Source organism: Phalacrocorax aristotelis, chromosome 3, assembly GCF_949628215.1.
Source record: "Phalacrocorax aristotelis chromosome 3, bGulAri2.1, whole genome shotgun sequence".
NCBI classification, from domain to species: domain Eukaryota; kingdom Metazoa; phylum Chordata; class Aves; order Suliformes; family Phalacrocoracidae; genus Phalacrocorax; species Phalacrocorax aristotelis.
The window spans coordinates 11,392,319-11,407,603 of NC_134278.1; the positions used below are offsets into that span (position 1 = coordinate 11,392,319).

The 15,285-nt window shown below is 41.4% G+C and overlaps 1 protein-coding gene across 1 annotated transcript; it reads left to right on the top strand.

Moving 5' to 3' along the window:
- The first annotated feature begins 235 nt into the window (after positions 1 to 235).
- Positions 236 to 13,801, top strand: LAPTM4A (lysosomal protein transmembrane 4 alpha). Its single transcript, XM_075086740.1, has 7 exons — positions 236 to 456; positions 7,167 to 7,287; positions 9,446 to 9,522; positions 9,619 to 9,741; positions 10,904 to 10,999; positions 12,383 to 12,481; positions 13,014 to 13,801. The coding sequence occupies exons 1-7, from the start codon at positions 358 to 360 to the stop codon at positions 13,086 to 13,088; spliced, it is 690 nt and encodes a 229-aa protein (XP_074942841.1). The 5' UTR covers positions 236 to 357; the 3' UTR covers positions 13,089 to 13,801.
- Positions 13,802 to 15,285: the final 1,484 nt, after the last annotated feature.

Sequence of the window (15,285 nt, forward strand, 5' to 3'; positions counted from 1 at the left end):
GCGGAGGGCTACCAGCCCCGAGGGGCTTCGCCCCGACATGGCGGACCGAGAGGCACCAAACCTCCCCTCAGGTGAACCCAGCCCCACCCCGCCTCCCCACACGCCGCAGGTGAACGGTAGGGCGTTACACCCAAAGGCGCTGCCATTGGTCTGCGGCGCCGCCAATCGCCCGTTGCTGCGGCAACGCGTATGCCCTCCCGCAGGCGCCCCCCCGCACTCCCCCGGTGTAGGCACCTGATTGGCCAGAGCGGCGGTGACGCGCGCGTGGGGGATTTACGGCCCTCAGCCGGAGGCGAAGCGGGTGGAGAGGGCGAGCGGCGGGTCTGTGGGCGGGAGGTTGTTGTTGCTACCGCCGCCATGACGTTCAAGCGGAGCCGGGACCGTTTTTACAGTACCCGCTGTTGCGGCTGCTGCCATGTGCGGACCGGCACCATTATCCTGGGCACCTGGTACATGGTGAGAGCTTGGCGCGGGGGGCAGCGGAGGGGGCGGGGATTGGGTGTGGGCAGCGCGCATGCGCGGGGGCGCCGGAGGAGAGCCCTGAGGGGGCCGTGTCGGCGGCCCCACTGAGCTGCCCCGCTCATCGCCGGGGGAGTCTCCCTCCGTCGGGAGCTGCGCGGGTTTCCTGGAGCGGGTCGTGCCCCTCCGCCCTCGCGGGGTCCGAGTCGGGCTTGGCACACCCGGTTGTTCCCTATTGGCCTCCCCTTCTGTGGTTAGAAAAATAAAGTTCAGGGTGCTTTAACCTGGGTCTCCCGAGGGGTTCTGTTAGTATTCCCGTTCCTTTTCTTCGGGTGGAGGTGCGGGGTCTTTCGTACGCTTCAAACATACTGAAGGTGTCCTTGGTAAGAGAGGAAGACGCTAAGGTGTCGTTGAGGCTGCATTTGGGGTTCCCCGAGTAGTGTGTAACCCCCGGGAGGAAGGCGAGGGTCTTCAACATGAAGGTGGCTTCTGCTTGCTGAGGAGACTTGGGGAAGGTCCCGGTTATTCGGTACTTGGTGTAGTGGTTAAAGAGCGATAGAAGCAGTTTTGGTTCCCTAAACACCCCTTGCTTTGTGGCTGGTGAGTGCTTTTTCTCTGAGAGGGAGCTGTGGTGGTGAAGCTGAGACGTTAAAAGTAGTTTTGAACTAGAGTAAAGTAGAGATGCGAAAACAGTATCGGCAAGTTAAGGCCTGGAGCCTTAACTTCCCTTAGTTCCCTTAAAGGGGAACTGAGTTTTGCTTTACTGAAGTTATTTCCTTATCTTCCTTCCCCGTACCATCACTGGCAGTAAAAATGTGAGGACAGTTTAAAAACATTGCATCATAGCTTTTCTGTTGTCCTGAAGCTGTAACCAAAGCCTATATTCCCCTTCACCCTTCCCCAGACTGCAAAAATAGAGAATGCTGAATTTTTATGCCTTGATGTGAAGGAGCCATGTACAGAAACTTTTACAGTCATGGGGATTTGAGTTTGGAGAGTTTATGGTTTATCTTCAGCGAGTGTGGGGAGATCCTTTATTATTTTATCTTTGTTCTTCCATTGACAAAAACTGTACGGGCAAACAATAAAATGGTAGGAGAGAAGAATGGAAGAAAAAGGTGTGAGGGGGAAGTGTAACAAAGCTCTAGGAAAGGGGTAGCTTCTTGTAAAATAGAAAAGTAAGGTCCATTGCAGTATTGAACGTTGGACTTGTTCTGGAAACCTGCAAAACTTAGAAGTTTTACCCTATGTCTGTGATGCTTTTGGTACCTCAAGTAAGAGCATAAATTGTTAACAGTAAGGAGACGCTTACCCTTGTGATGAAACAAATGCGACACGCCTTACTGCCTTCCCACTTTTGTTTCCTCTTCACAGGAGTATCTGAAAACCCAGGAACTTGGTGATGGTAGTGGGCAGGAATGTGCATTCCCTGGCCACAGACTGTTAGTACTTCCAGCTTCTACCTCTCCTGCTGTGCTTCTGTTTCATCTTGTTGCCTGGATGCAGTGCCTCTTCCTCCTTTCTGAATCTGTTTAAATGTCCGTAGTGCTTATGGACGGTGAAAAGTATGCTGGCCGTTGATGAGGCTGATGTCTTCCGAGGTGGAGTGGTGTCTGAGGCAAAGCGTTCCTCCTGACCTCGTGTAACTGCAATGGATTCAGGCTGCTAGAGGGAAAAATACCGTTGTGTTCACAGTAGCAGGGTGCATGCGAAGTACTTCTTAGCTGCATTTTTCTATAAACTATATCCAACACTTTGTTAAGCTATGCACTGAAAAATTTTTATCAAGCTGTTCTCAGATGTCAGTTGCAAAAAGGTGATAACTCTCTTAAGTCTGACAGCTGTTGGCCGTTTGAGCTGAAATACGGACTTACCATGGAGTCTTAGGTGGTCTTGCCTAATGCTTTAAATCATCATTCAACTGTAATTCATACCTTCTGAAGGCAAAGTACAATTTGGACAGTGAAAATTATGTGTATCTTTCTGCTGACAAATTAAGTGGCCTAGGGCATATCAGGCTCTTTAGATATGTTAATGGACCATTTTAAGTACATTACTAATTCAGTCTTTCAGACACTAGCTTGCGATAAGTATTTCTAAATCAATTTAATGATCTGTTTGTAAGTTACAGTGGGACAAATAGTAATAATTTTCTGTGTGGGGTGAGTTTTTAAGGGAGGTAGCTTTTTGGTGGGGAAGAATGCTTAGTTCAACAATAGCTTTGTGTTACCGGATAGACTGTGTTCTCATGCTGTGCAGTCCTGAAGGAATTTGATGCCAAACATAAAATGGAGCCTTGTAGCAATCTACTCCAGATGTTTAGTAAGATAAGAGTTTGGCTATTTAAGAATAACACACGTGTATTATGTTACCATTTCTGTAGGCATTTCCTATTCCTTCCTTATTTGTATACTCTTAAATCTTGCATCTAATTAACTTATCTCCTCACTAAAACAGTTATATCGATGTCCTTGTGTACTTTTGTGAGTCTAGAGAGAACAAGGACAATATCTTCTAAAATGTCTGCTGTTGATGCTGTATACCATCAAACTGCATCTTTTAAGCATGCTTCAGTCCATATGCCGCTACTGTTTCTCATAAATAGATAAAACTCTATTTGCAAAAAGATGAGTTAAGAATATTTCTAGCAGATTCATACTTGAGTTCCAGGATTAATATAGCTTGGTTTACTCTGCAACACCCACTACTGTTCTGTGTAGGAAGGAAAAAGAAACCTCCTAGTCCTAGCTCCATAATTGCAAACATGTGGCTTTGAAGTTTGTTTCTTCCTGTAAACTTCCTTAATAGGCACAGTGCTTTCCAGAAACCGGAAGTGTGAACCCTGCACTGGCAAAAATCAGATCAGAGTTCAATAAACAGCCTAAATGCGATGGCATTGTTGTGGAGGGAGTGGCTGTTTCATTCTGGCAGCAAACTCCAGCAGTGGAGTCAAAACAATGCAATTGCTACTGGTTAGCAGCAGGGTGAGGATGCTCTCTGGAGTTGTTTGTCCACTGAACAAGATTTCCAGAAATGAAGGAATGTAGCTGGTGTCAATCTAATCTTGATAGTGCTGGAAGCTCTGAAGGACCCTATTTAACATTATTCTTTTTCAGTTTGTATTATTTCTAGATAATAAAGAAAACCAAACCAAAACAAAAACCCCATCTTGGTTTGTTTCTTCAGGAGCATGTTTAAGGAAAAATACTGGAAAAGCAAGGGGAAGATGAGGAAGTGTGGTAGTGCAAGGCAATTTTCCTCTCTCTCCCACTCATAAAAGGAAATAAGCAAATGATAAGTCGGAATTCTTGTTTATGTCCAAGACTTTGTCACTCAGGTGCTTGGGGAAACCTAGACTTCATGTTCAGGCCTCCAGAGGGATGAAGCACTTAGATGATTAGGCATTAAATATATACCATGGAGATATATACTGGCTAATTAAAAAGCTAATACTTGTTACAGTCCCCACAGTCTTTTGAGTTCTGATCACATGGGGGCTAATATTTGTTACCCATTTGTAATAAATGCTGACTTTCTACTTTAATACCAGCTACTGGATTTTTAAATTTTGATATAAGCTACACCAAACTTCTGTTAAGCTCGGTTATCCAATTGGGATAAGAGTAGAATATACTTCTTAAACTACTACAAAACTAAATTAGGTTTTTTCATCTTAATGAAACCATCTTTTGAATAAGAATTTGAACATGCATTTTTGTAATTCTTTTTTTTTTTTTTTTCCCCCCCACTTCCTAACAAAAAGACTAGGATGGGGACTGCGGGGGTTTCTGAGGTGTTACCTCAGAATGGTGCACTATCCACAGAGTGCTGGCTTGTCAGGGTTGGTGGGTTTTTTGGGGCGGTGGTGGTTTTAATCTTCTGAGTACACTAAGGTTGACCTCTGCTATGTTTTTTTTCTGACTTCTTTTCCATGTAGATAATTTGTGAACATACATTTTATTCGCAGTGAGTATATTCTTTTAAGCTCTCTTAAGCTCTGATGATCCTTGCTGTCCAAATCATACTCCTGCTGCCAGTTACATTGACTTACGAAGCTGAAACAAGCCTTGTGGCCTTGTTGTTATCAAGCTTCTGTGAAAGCAGAATGGTAGTAGTTAAAATACAGGCTATGGCTTTGTGCTAAAAAGGACTCTTAATTTGGAGTTGTTGGTAACTTTTAATTGAAATTCATATGTTGTATGTTGCTCAGTGCTGTGATATGGTTCACAAATAGCAGTAATGGACTACTGGAAACCCTGGGGTGTTAATTGGTAGAGGTTTGGATTTGTTTTTTGGTATTTAAGTTGGTATTTTTATTCTGTCTTGCTGATCCTAATAGACTAGATTTTGAATGACTCTTTAATTCCCTATTTTCCTTGCATGCCATTTCAGGTTGAGAAAATAAAGCTTTCAATACTTCGAACTGTGCTCAGTAACCAGTGAAATTACTAAGGACTTTTGTGTGCTAAATTAGGATGACAGATAGGATGAAAACAAAAAAAAGTGACGGATGTAGGATCACAGTCTCACAATTTCAAGGCAGCCAAGTTCTTCAGTATTTCTATGTTAGCTCAATTGCTGCTTGCTCTTTATCTTTAGGCAGATAGCTTATCATGGCAGATAAACTCAGTATTGAAGTAATATTGTCTTTCATCCTGAACTTTATCACTGTATAAGGTCAAATTATGACTGTGTATAAACAATAAATGAGTTAGGTATAATTGAACCTGCCTCTATGTATTTTATGAAGTAGAAATCAATGTTTCAACTGCCAGAGATCTGAACCTTGACGTAGGCGTTGTTTTAAAACAAGTGTAGAGCAGGAAGTTATTTTCCAAAGTATAGGTTGATAGCCCTGGTTCACTCAGAGGAGGAAATAGAAGGCTTGGAAATACATTGAAAGCAGAAAGCCAGAGCAGAGAAGCACAAAGCAGGAGTGGTGAGAGAATATAGTATTCTATACATTTGAACAATGGTGAAGCAAAATAAAAGATTTAGACAAGTGGCAGATGAGCAACCTGACAGTTTGCTCTGTAGAAGTCTCTTGCTGGGGGGGGAATATGCTCATTTCAAGGCTAAAGATACTGTTGGCTAAACTTAGTTCTTCACTGCCAGCAGTACTATTACTATATTTTACATTCCAAGGCATAAAATGGAGGATACAAGTGGCTGAAAGTAGCTTGTATAATACATGATGACGTGATAGCATTTCTACAAAACTGTCAGTTTTTATTTCACTGAAGGGCTTTTTAGCAGAAAATGTAAGCAAGCTGGTCACCGTGATATCTCTAAACCCTAGGGAAGGAAAAAAACACCCAAACAAAAAAAACCCAAACCCTTTGATTAAATCAAAAAGCTTGGAGGAATGGTGAGTCTTAAAAGCTAAAGCTCTTTCTAAACGTTCAAAAGCTTTTTTTCTTACTGAAAACTTCAGTAATTGTGCGTAGGCTTGCCACTATTACTATCACTGACTCCTGGAACCAGGCCAGTAAAAGAAGAAATATCTGGCAAATATTCTTAAGTTGTGAGAGAAACTGCAAACCAGCTTGTTTGGTTTTTTTTGCTTTGGGCTTTTTTTTTTTTCTTTTGAGGGGAATTGTAAAAGATCCTGCGGGTGGTGGTGGTGCCACTACTGAATACTGATTGGTAAACAACTGCAGCTTGAAAATACCATCCTGACCTTTTTTTGTTATGCCTCCTGTTTCTTTGGTATGTCTCTCCAAGTATTAGTAACATAAACTATGCCCCTGTAAATCTTGAATAGGTTATAAATGCTGTGAAAGCAGTTTTGCAGAGGCTTAAGCTACTTCTGACTCTTTGAGCTCTTACTGTCACAAAGCATTTCTGGTGTGTACCAAAATGGGGAAACAGCAGCAGTCTTCAGTGGCAGCGTAAGTGAGGAGGACCGGTAAGCACATAGCCAATGCTGAATGCTTACAAATTTTGGGGCTTAATCTTTGTGTGAGATTTCTTTAGCTTTACCAGTGTTTGTGTAACTTTTCTGATAGGTGCTGGTGAGGTTTTGATAAACTATGTAGGAAGGGGAGGGAGCCAGTCCTCCCCTGCTTGTATTAAAATTGTAGCATGGGAGAAACCAAGAAGCAAGCTACACTGGAGGATTAGGGCTGTAGTGGAAGCTTTTCTTCATACCCAGATTTACTGTGTGATGCTTGCGCGTCCCTTTGTACTGCTTGCCCCCAGCACTATTTGAAAGAGTATGGTGCAGTACCTTACTTGTGCATTAAATTAACTCTGCCTTTCTGTTTGTTGTAGAAAGCAGAAACTCTTTCCAAACGTTCCTCATTGTGTCCGTTTTACCTTTTCCTTCCTGGCTTCTTTTAACTGTTTCCAGTTTTCCAGTTCACAAATCTCTGCGTTCATCACGCAGCATCGGTTTAGTTATCTCATTTGAATCCTTACAAACCCTATCCATTCTCTTAATTTGCGAAGTTTAGTTGTGATTTGTTGAAACTAGCAAGTGTCCAGTGCTCTGCTGTTTGGTTTGTGGTTTTTTTTTTTTTTTTGTACTGGTTTAACTAAATCAGCTTGAAATTTAATCATAAGTTGGGTTCTTTTTTTTTTTTTTCTTCCACTTATAGGCAAAGCAAAGAGTTTATTTCTAACTGAAATAGAAGATTTAAGTGTCCTTAAAAAGATGATAGATGTTGCAATGTAAATAACCTTTAGGTAACTGTGATCTTTCCCAGGTGGTGAACTTGCTGATGGGCATCTTGTTGACAGTAGAAGTAACTCATCCAAATATAGTGCCAACTGTTGATATCCAGTATGAAGTCATTGGAAATTACTATGCTTCTGAGAGAATGGCTGGTAGGTGTATAACTCTGCTGTTTGATTGGAAAATAAAGCATGATTATCACGGTGTATTTGCCTTACACTGGTGTAATATATGCATACAGCTTTTAAATATGGTTGTCTTTTTTTTACAAGAGTAAAAGAAAAGCTTACATGGAATTTTTTTATATTACTCCTAAACATATTAAACTATAAGATTTCTACAGATTTCTTGGCCTCCTAATGCTTTGAGTGTTGAAGTATGTGTGGAACATCTCTAATTCACTTTCTCTACAGACATTTACTATTCTTGCTGTGTCAGTAAAACAAAAAGCAGAAAACTATTTTTAAAGTTTTTTTTTTTAAAAATGTTTGGTGACCCTCATGGATTTAAGGAAAGAGCTTACAGCTCTTGTGTGGGAGTTTACTGAGAGGAAAACGATGCTGTTTTTATAAGAACAGTGGAAGAGTTGGGATGCCAAGTACTTGAGCGAAACCAAAGTATTTATCTAAAGTTTGACATGCGGAAGAACCAGAAGAGAAAGCATCATGAGCAGAATTAAACCTTATTCCACTCTGTTGTTACAGGTGAAGTGTGTGACCTGTATAAGTATAATCAGTGTCAAACTCTGCCTGTAATGACCAAGTTTCTTAACTGTAGCATGACATGTAAACTTGTGCACATGCTTTGTTTTTCTTGTTTTTTATATGTGCAGAAATATGTTGAGTGTGGCACTTCTAATGTGTCTTGTCTAAGCCTGTTATATTACCCTGAAATTTAGGGAGGGTCGATGCAGTCTGGAGCAAAGACAGATAGTACAGCACAAATCTGGATTTTGAGAGTTCTGGTTTAGTCTTCATATTAAGTGTTCATAACCTGAGTTGAGGGCCTGTGACTGCAACTAATGATTGTTAGTAATGAAATGAGAGAGGAAGCAAGGACCAAATACTTCATAAAGCCAAAATATTAAGTAAAATTACAGTAGATAACTGTCAAATATTATCTCTTTTATAACAGGTGTTGGTATACTTGGTAGCCGTAAGCTTATATGACTGAGGGGTGCTTCTGAAGGCGCTTTCTCCACTTTTTAGTGTAAAATGGCTATCGCATACTATTGACTTATATTCTAACATGGAAAACAAGAATCTGAGCTAGAGGTTTTTGTGTGTGTGAAGGGGTATTACAATTTTGATTGTGCATGTGGATACTGCAAGTAGCAAATCCTCAGAAGAAAACCACACTTGCTGGTTGTTGCTAAGTACTTAGGGTGCTCTGATTAACGGAATGCATTTCTGACATGGGAGGACCTCATTCTTGATGCCATCTGTGTAGGTAGATGATATTATCTCGTACTGAATTGGGTCTGTAAGTGCTTCTAGAGTGTAACTTTTCAAATCAGCTGCAGACTAGAAGGTTATGATTCTCAGATCTGTTTCAAGCGTGGGAACCACCAGGGTTTGGCTTCAGTATTGCAAAAAACGTTAGCTTACCACATCTATAGACTCTCAAGCTGGTTTCTTCCTCTGTGTCTAAAAATGTAAACTGTGCTTGCTGTAGGAGAACGAGTATAATCTAACTTGTGGAAAGCAGCTGTGCTTCTGTCATCAGTAACTGTGATGCGCAAGGAGAATCTCTATCATTCAGTTTCCACGAGTGTCCTGGATTTTGCTACCATTTGGTTTCTGTTCAGCTGCCTTTTCATGTAAATAATGGGATACCTTTCACACAGCGATTTCCTGTTTTCCTTAGTGTCACTGAAGGAGCAGTGCTGTTCCCACTGCCAATGGCCGAATTACATAATCAAGCCATTTTAAACTGTAAAGGTTGATGCTGTGCTAGCTTCTCTTAAAATTATTTCCAGTTGTAAAGTTAATCGCCCACATACTTTTAGCACTGACATATATTGCAATCAGCATCATTATGTTGCATTACTGTCAAACGATGTCAGGCTTCTGATCGGTTTGTCTGAGCTTTATTCAGGCTTTCAATTAAGGTGGAAGGATTTTTCCAAATGCCTGCTGGTTTTCTTGAACCAGCTCTTTTTCCATTAGGAGAGGTCTGAGTTACTCAATTCTGCTGTGGCACAGATGAGTGAGAACAGATCACAGTAATGAACAGAGCTTGTGTACCTGTCAGCTGCAGTGTGACAACTTCAGGAAATGACTGATGCTTATTGTTTTTCTTTTAATGCAGAAAACGCCTGTGTCCTATTTGCTATCTCCCTCCTCATGTTCACAATCAGTGCAATGATGGTGTATGGTGCAATTTCTGTAAGTACATTTGTAGTACATGGTTTTAAACTTGCTACTTGAATTTTTAATGACATACCTTACAGACAGCTGCTTCTTTTTTTTTTATTTCCTTAGCATCGTGTAGGCTGGCTGATCCCATTTTTCTGTTACCAGCTCTTTGACTTTGTGCTCAGTTGTCTGGTTGCTATCAGTTCTTTAACTTACTTGCCCAGAATCAAGGATTACCTGGATCAGTTGGTAAGTGTTTGTTCACCTCAAGTTGGTATTTTACGTATGAAATTAAACTTTGGTTTAATTGGATAAGTGGCTGAGCTATAGTTACCTTTCTGTGTGTTTGAAAGAGGAACTCGGGCTGCAGCAGCCATAGGGGATGACTGCTAGGGTGGTTATGAGAATGAGAGTTTATCAGAGGTGGAAGGGCCAAAGGTGTCACTGCTCCCTAAAAGGAGCGGCAGAATTGTGATGGGAGTTGTTGGTTTAAACACTCTCTGCTACATTTGCCTTCAAAACAAAGATGTTCCCCACCGTTTAAGAGATATGGTTCTGTGGCAGGTTTGCTACTGCAGATGAAAAATGTGTTGATCCTTATTTAGTGGGGGAAGAAGAGTTTAGGTAAGTACTGATATGATGTAGGGTCCTACAGCATAATGGATTGGAATCCGAGATTCTGAGGGTTCCTTTTTATGTCCTATTTCTCATTTTGCAACAGTACCTTCTAATGAAACTGTAATGGAGTTGTCATTAATCTGCCTGGGTTTTTAGCTGCAGGAAGACTCAATGGATAGAATACACTGTCACTTAACAGGGATCACAGGCTCTTTCTGGATGGTGTTTAGATCTGTTCAAGTAGATGTTAAAAAAACCCTTTTAAAAGAGAGAGAAAAAATCGGATTGGTGTTGGAGAGAAGCTTTGTTAGTGTGGTCAGGGAAAGAGGAGTCTGAAATTTGCAGAAGCTCTTTGTTTTGGCTGTTCTGAAGTTTGGGGGTGACTTTTTTCCGTTCTCCACTCATGTGCATTACTGGTTGGACTGACAGGAGGTAGTTAATACTAAGTAATGAAAGAGTTATCAAGTAGAGGGCCATAAGTACAAAATCTCTTTGAGGAGGTGACTAGGGGCATATGCAGTACAAGGCTTCTGTATAGGTAGCCCTCTTCTGAGGTGACCTGGTAGAGTCTTGCAGAATGGAGGCAGGATAAATACTGTGCTTTCTGGGAGCAAAAACAAACTAGCAAGAAATTGAATTTTTTGTTGTTTCTGGGAGAGCAGTTTACACAAGAGTTTGTTTCACTAGGTGTGAAGTTCAGATGTCCTTCTGTCATATTTGTGACTGTGCAGTACGTGTGCTTATCTCCTCCCCTTCTCTCCCATTTTTTGTTTTGTTTGTTTTTTTCAACTAGCCGGATTTCCCTTATAAAGATGATCTCCTTGCCTTGGACTCCAGCTGTCTCTTGTTTATTGTTCTGGTGTTCTTTGCTTTATTTATCGTTTTAAAGGTAAGTTAAAAGTTAAGCGTATGTCTGTTTCATGAGTTATATGAAGATGCTATCAACTTGAGTTAATTCTCAATGCTGAATGAAGAACTCAGCTGACTTCTTAATGCTGAGTTAAGAACTTTGAGCAGAATTGTTAGGATGTTCAATTACAGTATGACTTAGACTTACATTTTGTGTACTGGTGTCTTCTACTAACTTGCCTGTATGCAGTGGGGTGTGTTTACGCAGCTCTGCCCTTCCAAAGTAGCAATGCACAAAGACTTCAAATACCATCTTTTTGCATATGTGGAGATAAACTTCATATTTGTAATTAAGCTTGTAGTGAAACGATATCGAGTTACTGCATGCAAGTTTTCTAAACAAAACTTTTGAAATGTCTCACTGTGCCTAACAAGCCAGGGTGCATGTTTTAGAAGGAAGATGATGGAAGGAGGAAATGCATAGGTTAACTGTGCTGTATTGTTCTTACTACTGAAGGGTGATATTACCAGATATTTTCTTTTTGATGATCTAAAAACAGAGGCATTCATTTGAATTACAAAACTTGTGCAGACAAAGCATATTAGAAGAATGAGTTGATAATATACAGTGACCATGAAAATGTTCTTTTATTGCATCCAGATTGAATTTAAGAGAAAATGAAGTAATGAAAAAGTATTTTACTTGTTTTCTGTACTTTCTTCAATGGAAACGTCTGACTGGGGGGAGTGGGAGCCTAATACAGGAGATGATATTTTTGTATTGATGGGGAAATTCAGTACCCGTGCATACCCATGTGCTAATGTGGCAATGAAAAATTCAGAGAGATTAATGTTATACAGATTAATAATAATAAAAAAATCTAATCCTTATCAGAGCGTCCCAGTATGTCTTTCTACAGCAGTTAATGTTGACTTAAGGTCCAGGCTGCTTTGCTCTACCATGTCTTCTCCTTGCCACCCCAGTTGTGTGTTCGTGCCCCCTCCTTCATGCTGGTAGTTGGACAAATAGTAATGCTAACTCAGGGATGAGTGGGATTGTGCTGTTGGCCTCTCCTCCTCCTCCTCCTGGCAAGTTTGGACTGAGATTCACAGAAGCAAAAGCCGGTTGGGGATTAATTTGATTAGTACTGCTGAGGCAGATAGAGGGATTAGTTGAATGGATCTGTGAATTCTTTTGCTAAAGCCTGTGTGGTTCATAGTCTCTGAGTCACTATGGTAGCAAAGCTAAATGGGAAACGACATAGGTATGTGTGGCTAAATCTGTGAAATAGCACCCATTCCTCAGGTATGTATTGACTAAGTTGATTTATACTCCTTGTCATATGAATGTAATCCAGCATCTGATTTCTGAATCAGCTAATGCATGTGAGCTCTTTAAAAAGAGAACTTTCTCTTCTTTCAGGCATATCTAATTAACTGTGTATGGAACTGCTATAAATACATCAGCAACAGAAATTTACCAGAGATAGCTGTGTACCCTGCTTTTGAAGCTCCTCCACAGGTAAAGCCTCTTTATGAGATAAAAGGAACCAGCATCGTTTAATTTTGAAGTAGAGAAGCACACCATATCCATATATGTTTACAAGCTTTCTAAACAAAGACTGGGAGATTAAAAAAGTTAAAGCAGCTAATGTTACGGTGGGTTATTTCTTAGTTACATTCTTACAGTGCATAAAATAGGAGGTTTTGCAGAGAAAAGTCTTCGAATGTTTTTCTTCCAGTAGAGCAAAGATTTCTGATTGTGCCAGGCGAAACCCTCCTTGCTGCTTTGCAAAACCGAGAGACAGTGGGGTGGAATGAATGACCTGGGGTTAGGTTCAGCAGAGCAGTAAGCTACTGTTGTACCTTCTTTCACTTCCTCACTGGCTTACTAGGAACAGCAATAAATTCTTCTTGAAAACATTTGCCTACAACAGAGGATGAAGTTGCTGATGGGGCATGTATGTTCTTGTTCTGGGGTGGGTCCTGTTGTCGTCGTCCCCCCCCCCCCCCCCCCCGCCGCATTAATCTCTTTTAAAATGTCTTCTTTTTAGTATGTTCTGCCAACCTATGAAATGGCAGTGAAGATGCCTGAGAAGGAACCTCCGCCTCCCTATGTACCTGCCTGAAGCAATTTTTATGTTAATTAACATCTGTACCAGCTTCCTGGGGGTTTTGTCTTTTAATCTTGCAAAACTGCTTAAGTAATAGAAGTATTCAGGGCTTTAGGAGCAAACTGTTCTGTTTAAAATATGTTTGATATAAACTTACTAAGCAAAACACATCTGGGAGTGTTTTTGTTTCCTTTAATTTTTGTTCTCCTTAATGCTCTTAAACATTTTATTGCCTTAGGGCCATATACTGCAAGAACTTATGCATGTGACTAACTTGTGGCTTTTAATAATACCAACTGAGCCAATCTGTGATTGAAGTTAGCTACAATTATAAGTGTCTGCAGGATTGTGCCCTTAATTTATATTAATTTTTTTGTAAAGTAGCTCATAAAGACAATCTGGTCGTGCAGCAAAGTGACAGTTTGCCTTTATCCATTTTTTGGAGGGGGAGGGGGTTTGAATGTGGTATATACATGATCTTTTTTTTTACTTTGCACTTTTCTCATGTTATCTTACCTGTATTGTGGTTTTTTTTTTTTATTATCCTCTGTCTTGAAACATCATATTTTTCAGGAAGAAGTGAGGGTGGCACAGGAGTTGTATTACAACGTGCTGCAAATGCAAAAAAATAAATAGAAATGCAGAAGATGGTTGCATGCTTCTAATATTATACGTATTTTCCTCTTTGTGATAAATGATACTTAAATAAATCTTTTACGGACCGTTTACCAGTAGCCTTGGTTGATCTGTTGGGGTTTTTTTTAAGCGCTTCAGTGTACTGCAGGTGGCCCCACAGACATGCAGCTTAGTGAGCACTGGCTTCCTACAGGTTTTTCAGTGGTTGATCTGCATTCTTCAGCAGAAGTCCTCCTGTGGGTGGAGAACATGGATTCCCTTATACGTATGAGCTTGTATTGCAACCTTTGCAGTTCAAGCACTCAAGTGTTTTTGTCTGGTTGCTACTTACACGTAATCTGGGAAAAGGGAATTGTACTGGAGGCTTCTAGCCCTCGCAGCAAATTTGGTGTTTGATGAGCTTGGGTGTTAAGAGCAGGACAAACACCCAGTAGGAATACAACATTATTTATGTTGGGAAACGTCCAAAATTGTTGGACCTATGCCATAACTTCAGAAATGTTCTTTAAAGAAAAGAAACCAAACCCCACAAAGAAAACTTTCTATTCTTCCTCCTCTGTGGTAAGAGGGAAAGATAATTTAATGATCTGCTGATACATCTGAAGAAAAAATGGCTTTCTACTTCAGAAGATAAAAGGAATCTGGGATTAAGCTCTGGGTGAAAAGGATTCAAATTGCTACACCATACAGGTGGTTGATTATTCCAGCCTGTTCCTGCCCTCGGACATGTTTAAAAAACCCCTCTGTCCTTACCACACTACCAGTAACAGGTTCCTTGGTTTTCTCTTTACCTAAGTTGCTGTCTGTGAGAGCACCATAAACTGTGCTGGTGTAAGAACCTCTTGTGCAGCTGCTGGGGCAGCGCCCTGCCCTTCCCGTTACCCTGTGCGCGCAGGTGTCTTGGCAACCGCGCTCAGCTTCCAGGTTCTAAGGAACTGGTTGGATGCGGACTTCCAAAGAGAATTCCCAGAACAGGGAATCTTTAGATCCTGGCGAAGACTGCTCAAGTGTGACTTCAGGGTGGGGAAGCCAAAACACTACATGAAGTAGTGTTGGGTTGACAGTTGGACTTGATGATCCTAGAGGTCTTTTCTAACCTTAATGATTCTATGAAACTGAAGTGGTCTAAGAAACATGCAGCTGAAACTTGGAGTTGTGTGATACTCAAATACCAATCCCAGAGCTTGTGCTCTGGGCTGGATCCATCTGCACCAAGGGAGATTCAGCATGTGTTACAGAATGAAGCCAAAAACCTGCTCCTCCATTAGCTGTCTGAGCGTGAGTGGGCACCTAAGGAACGTGCCAGCGTTGGTTATGGGCAGAGAGCTCCAGCCCAGGGGTGGGTGTTGAGAATTCCCAAAGGGAGGGTGGGTGAGCAGTACTTGGCGGCAGCAGGCACTGCCTGAAGTTCATGTGGGGTGTGTCTCGCTCAAACACTGCTGCAGCCCCCTTGAGAAGGTGAAAGCCAGTGTAGGCCACTGGACCCCGGCCCAGGGGGGTGAAGGGTGGTGTTCCCTCTTCCCTGACTTCATTTGCAGGCTTTGCAAACGTGTTGGTGGCCTCCTACTGTGCAGTC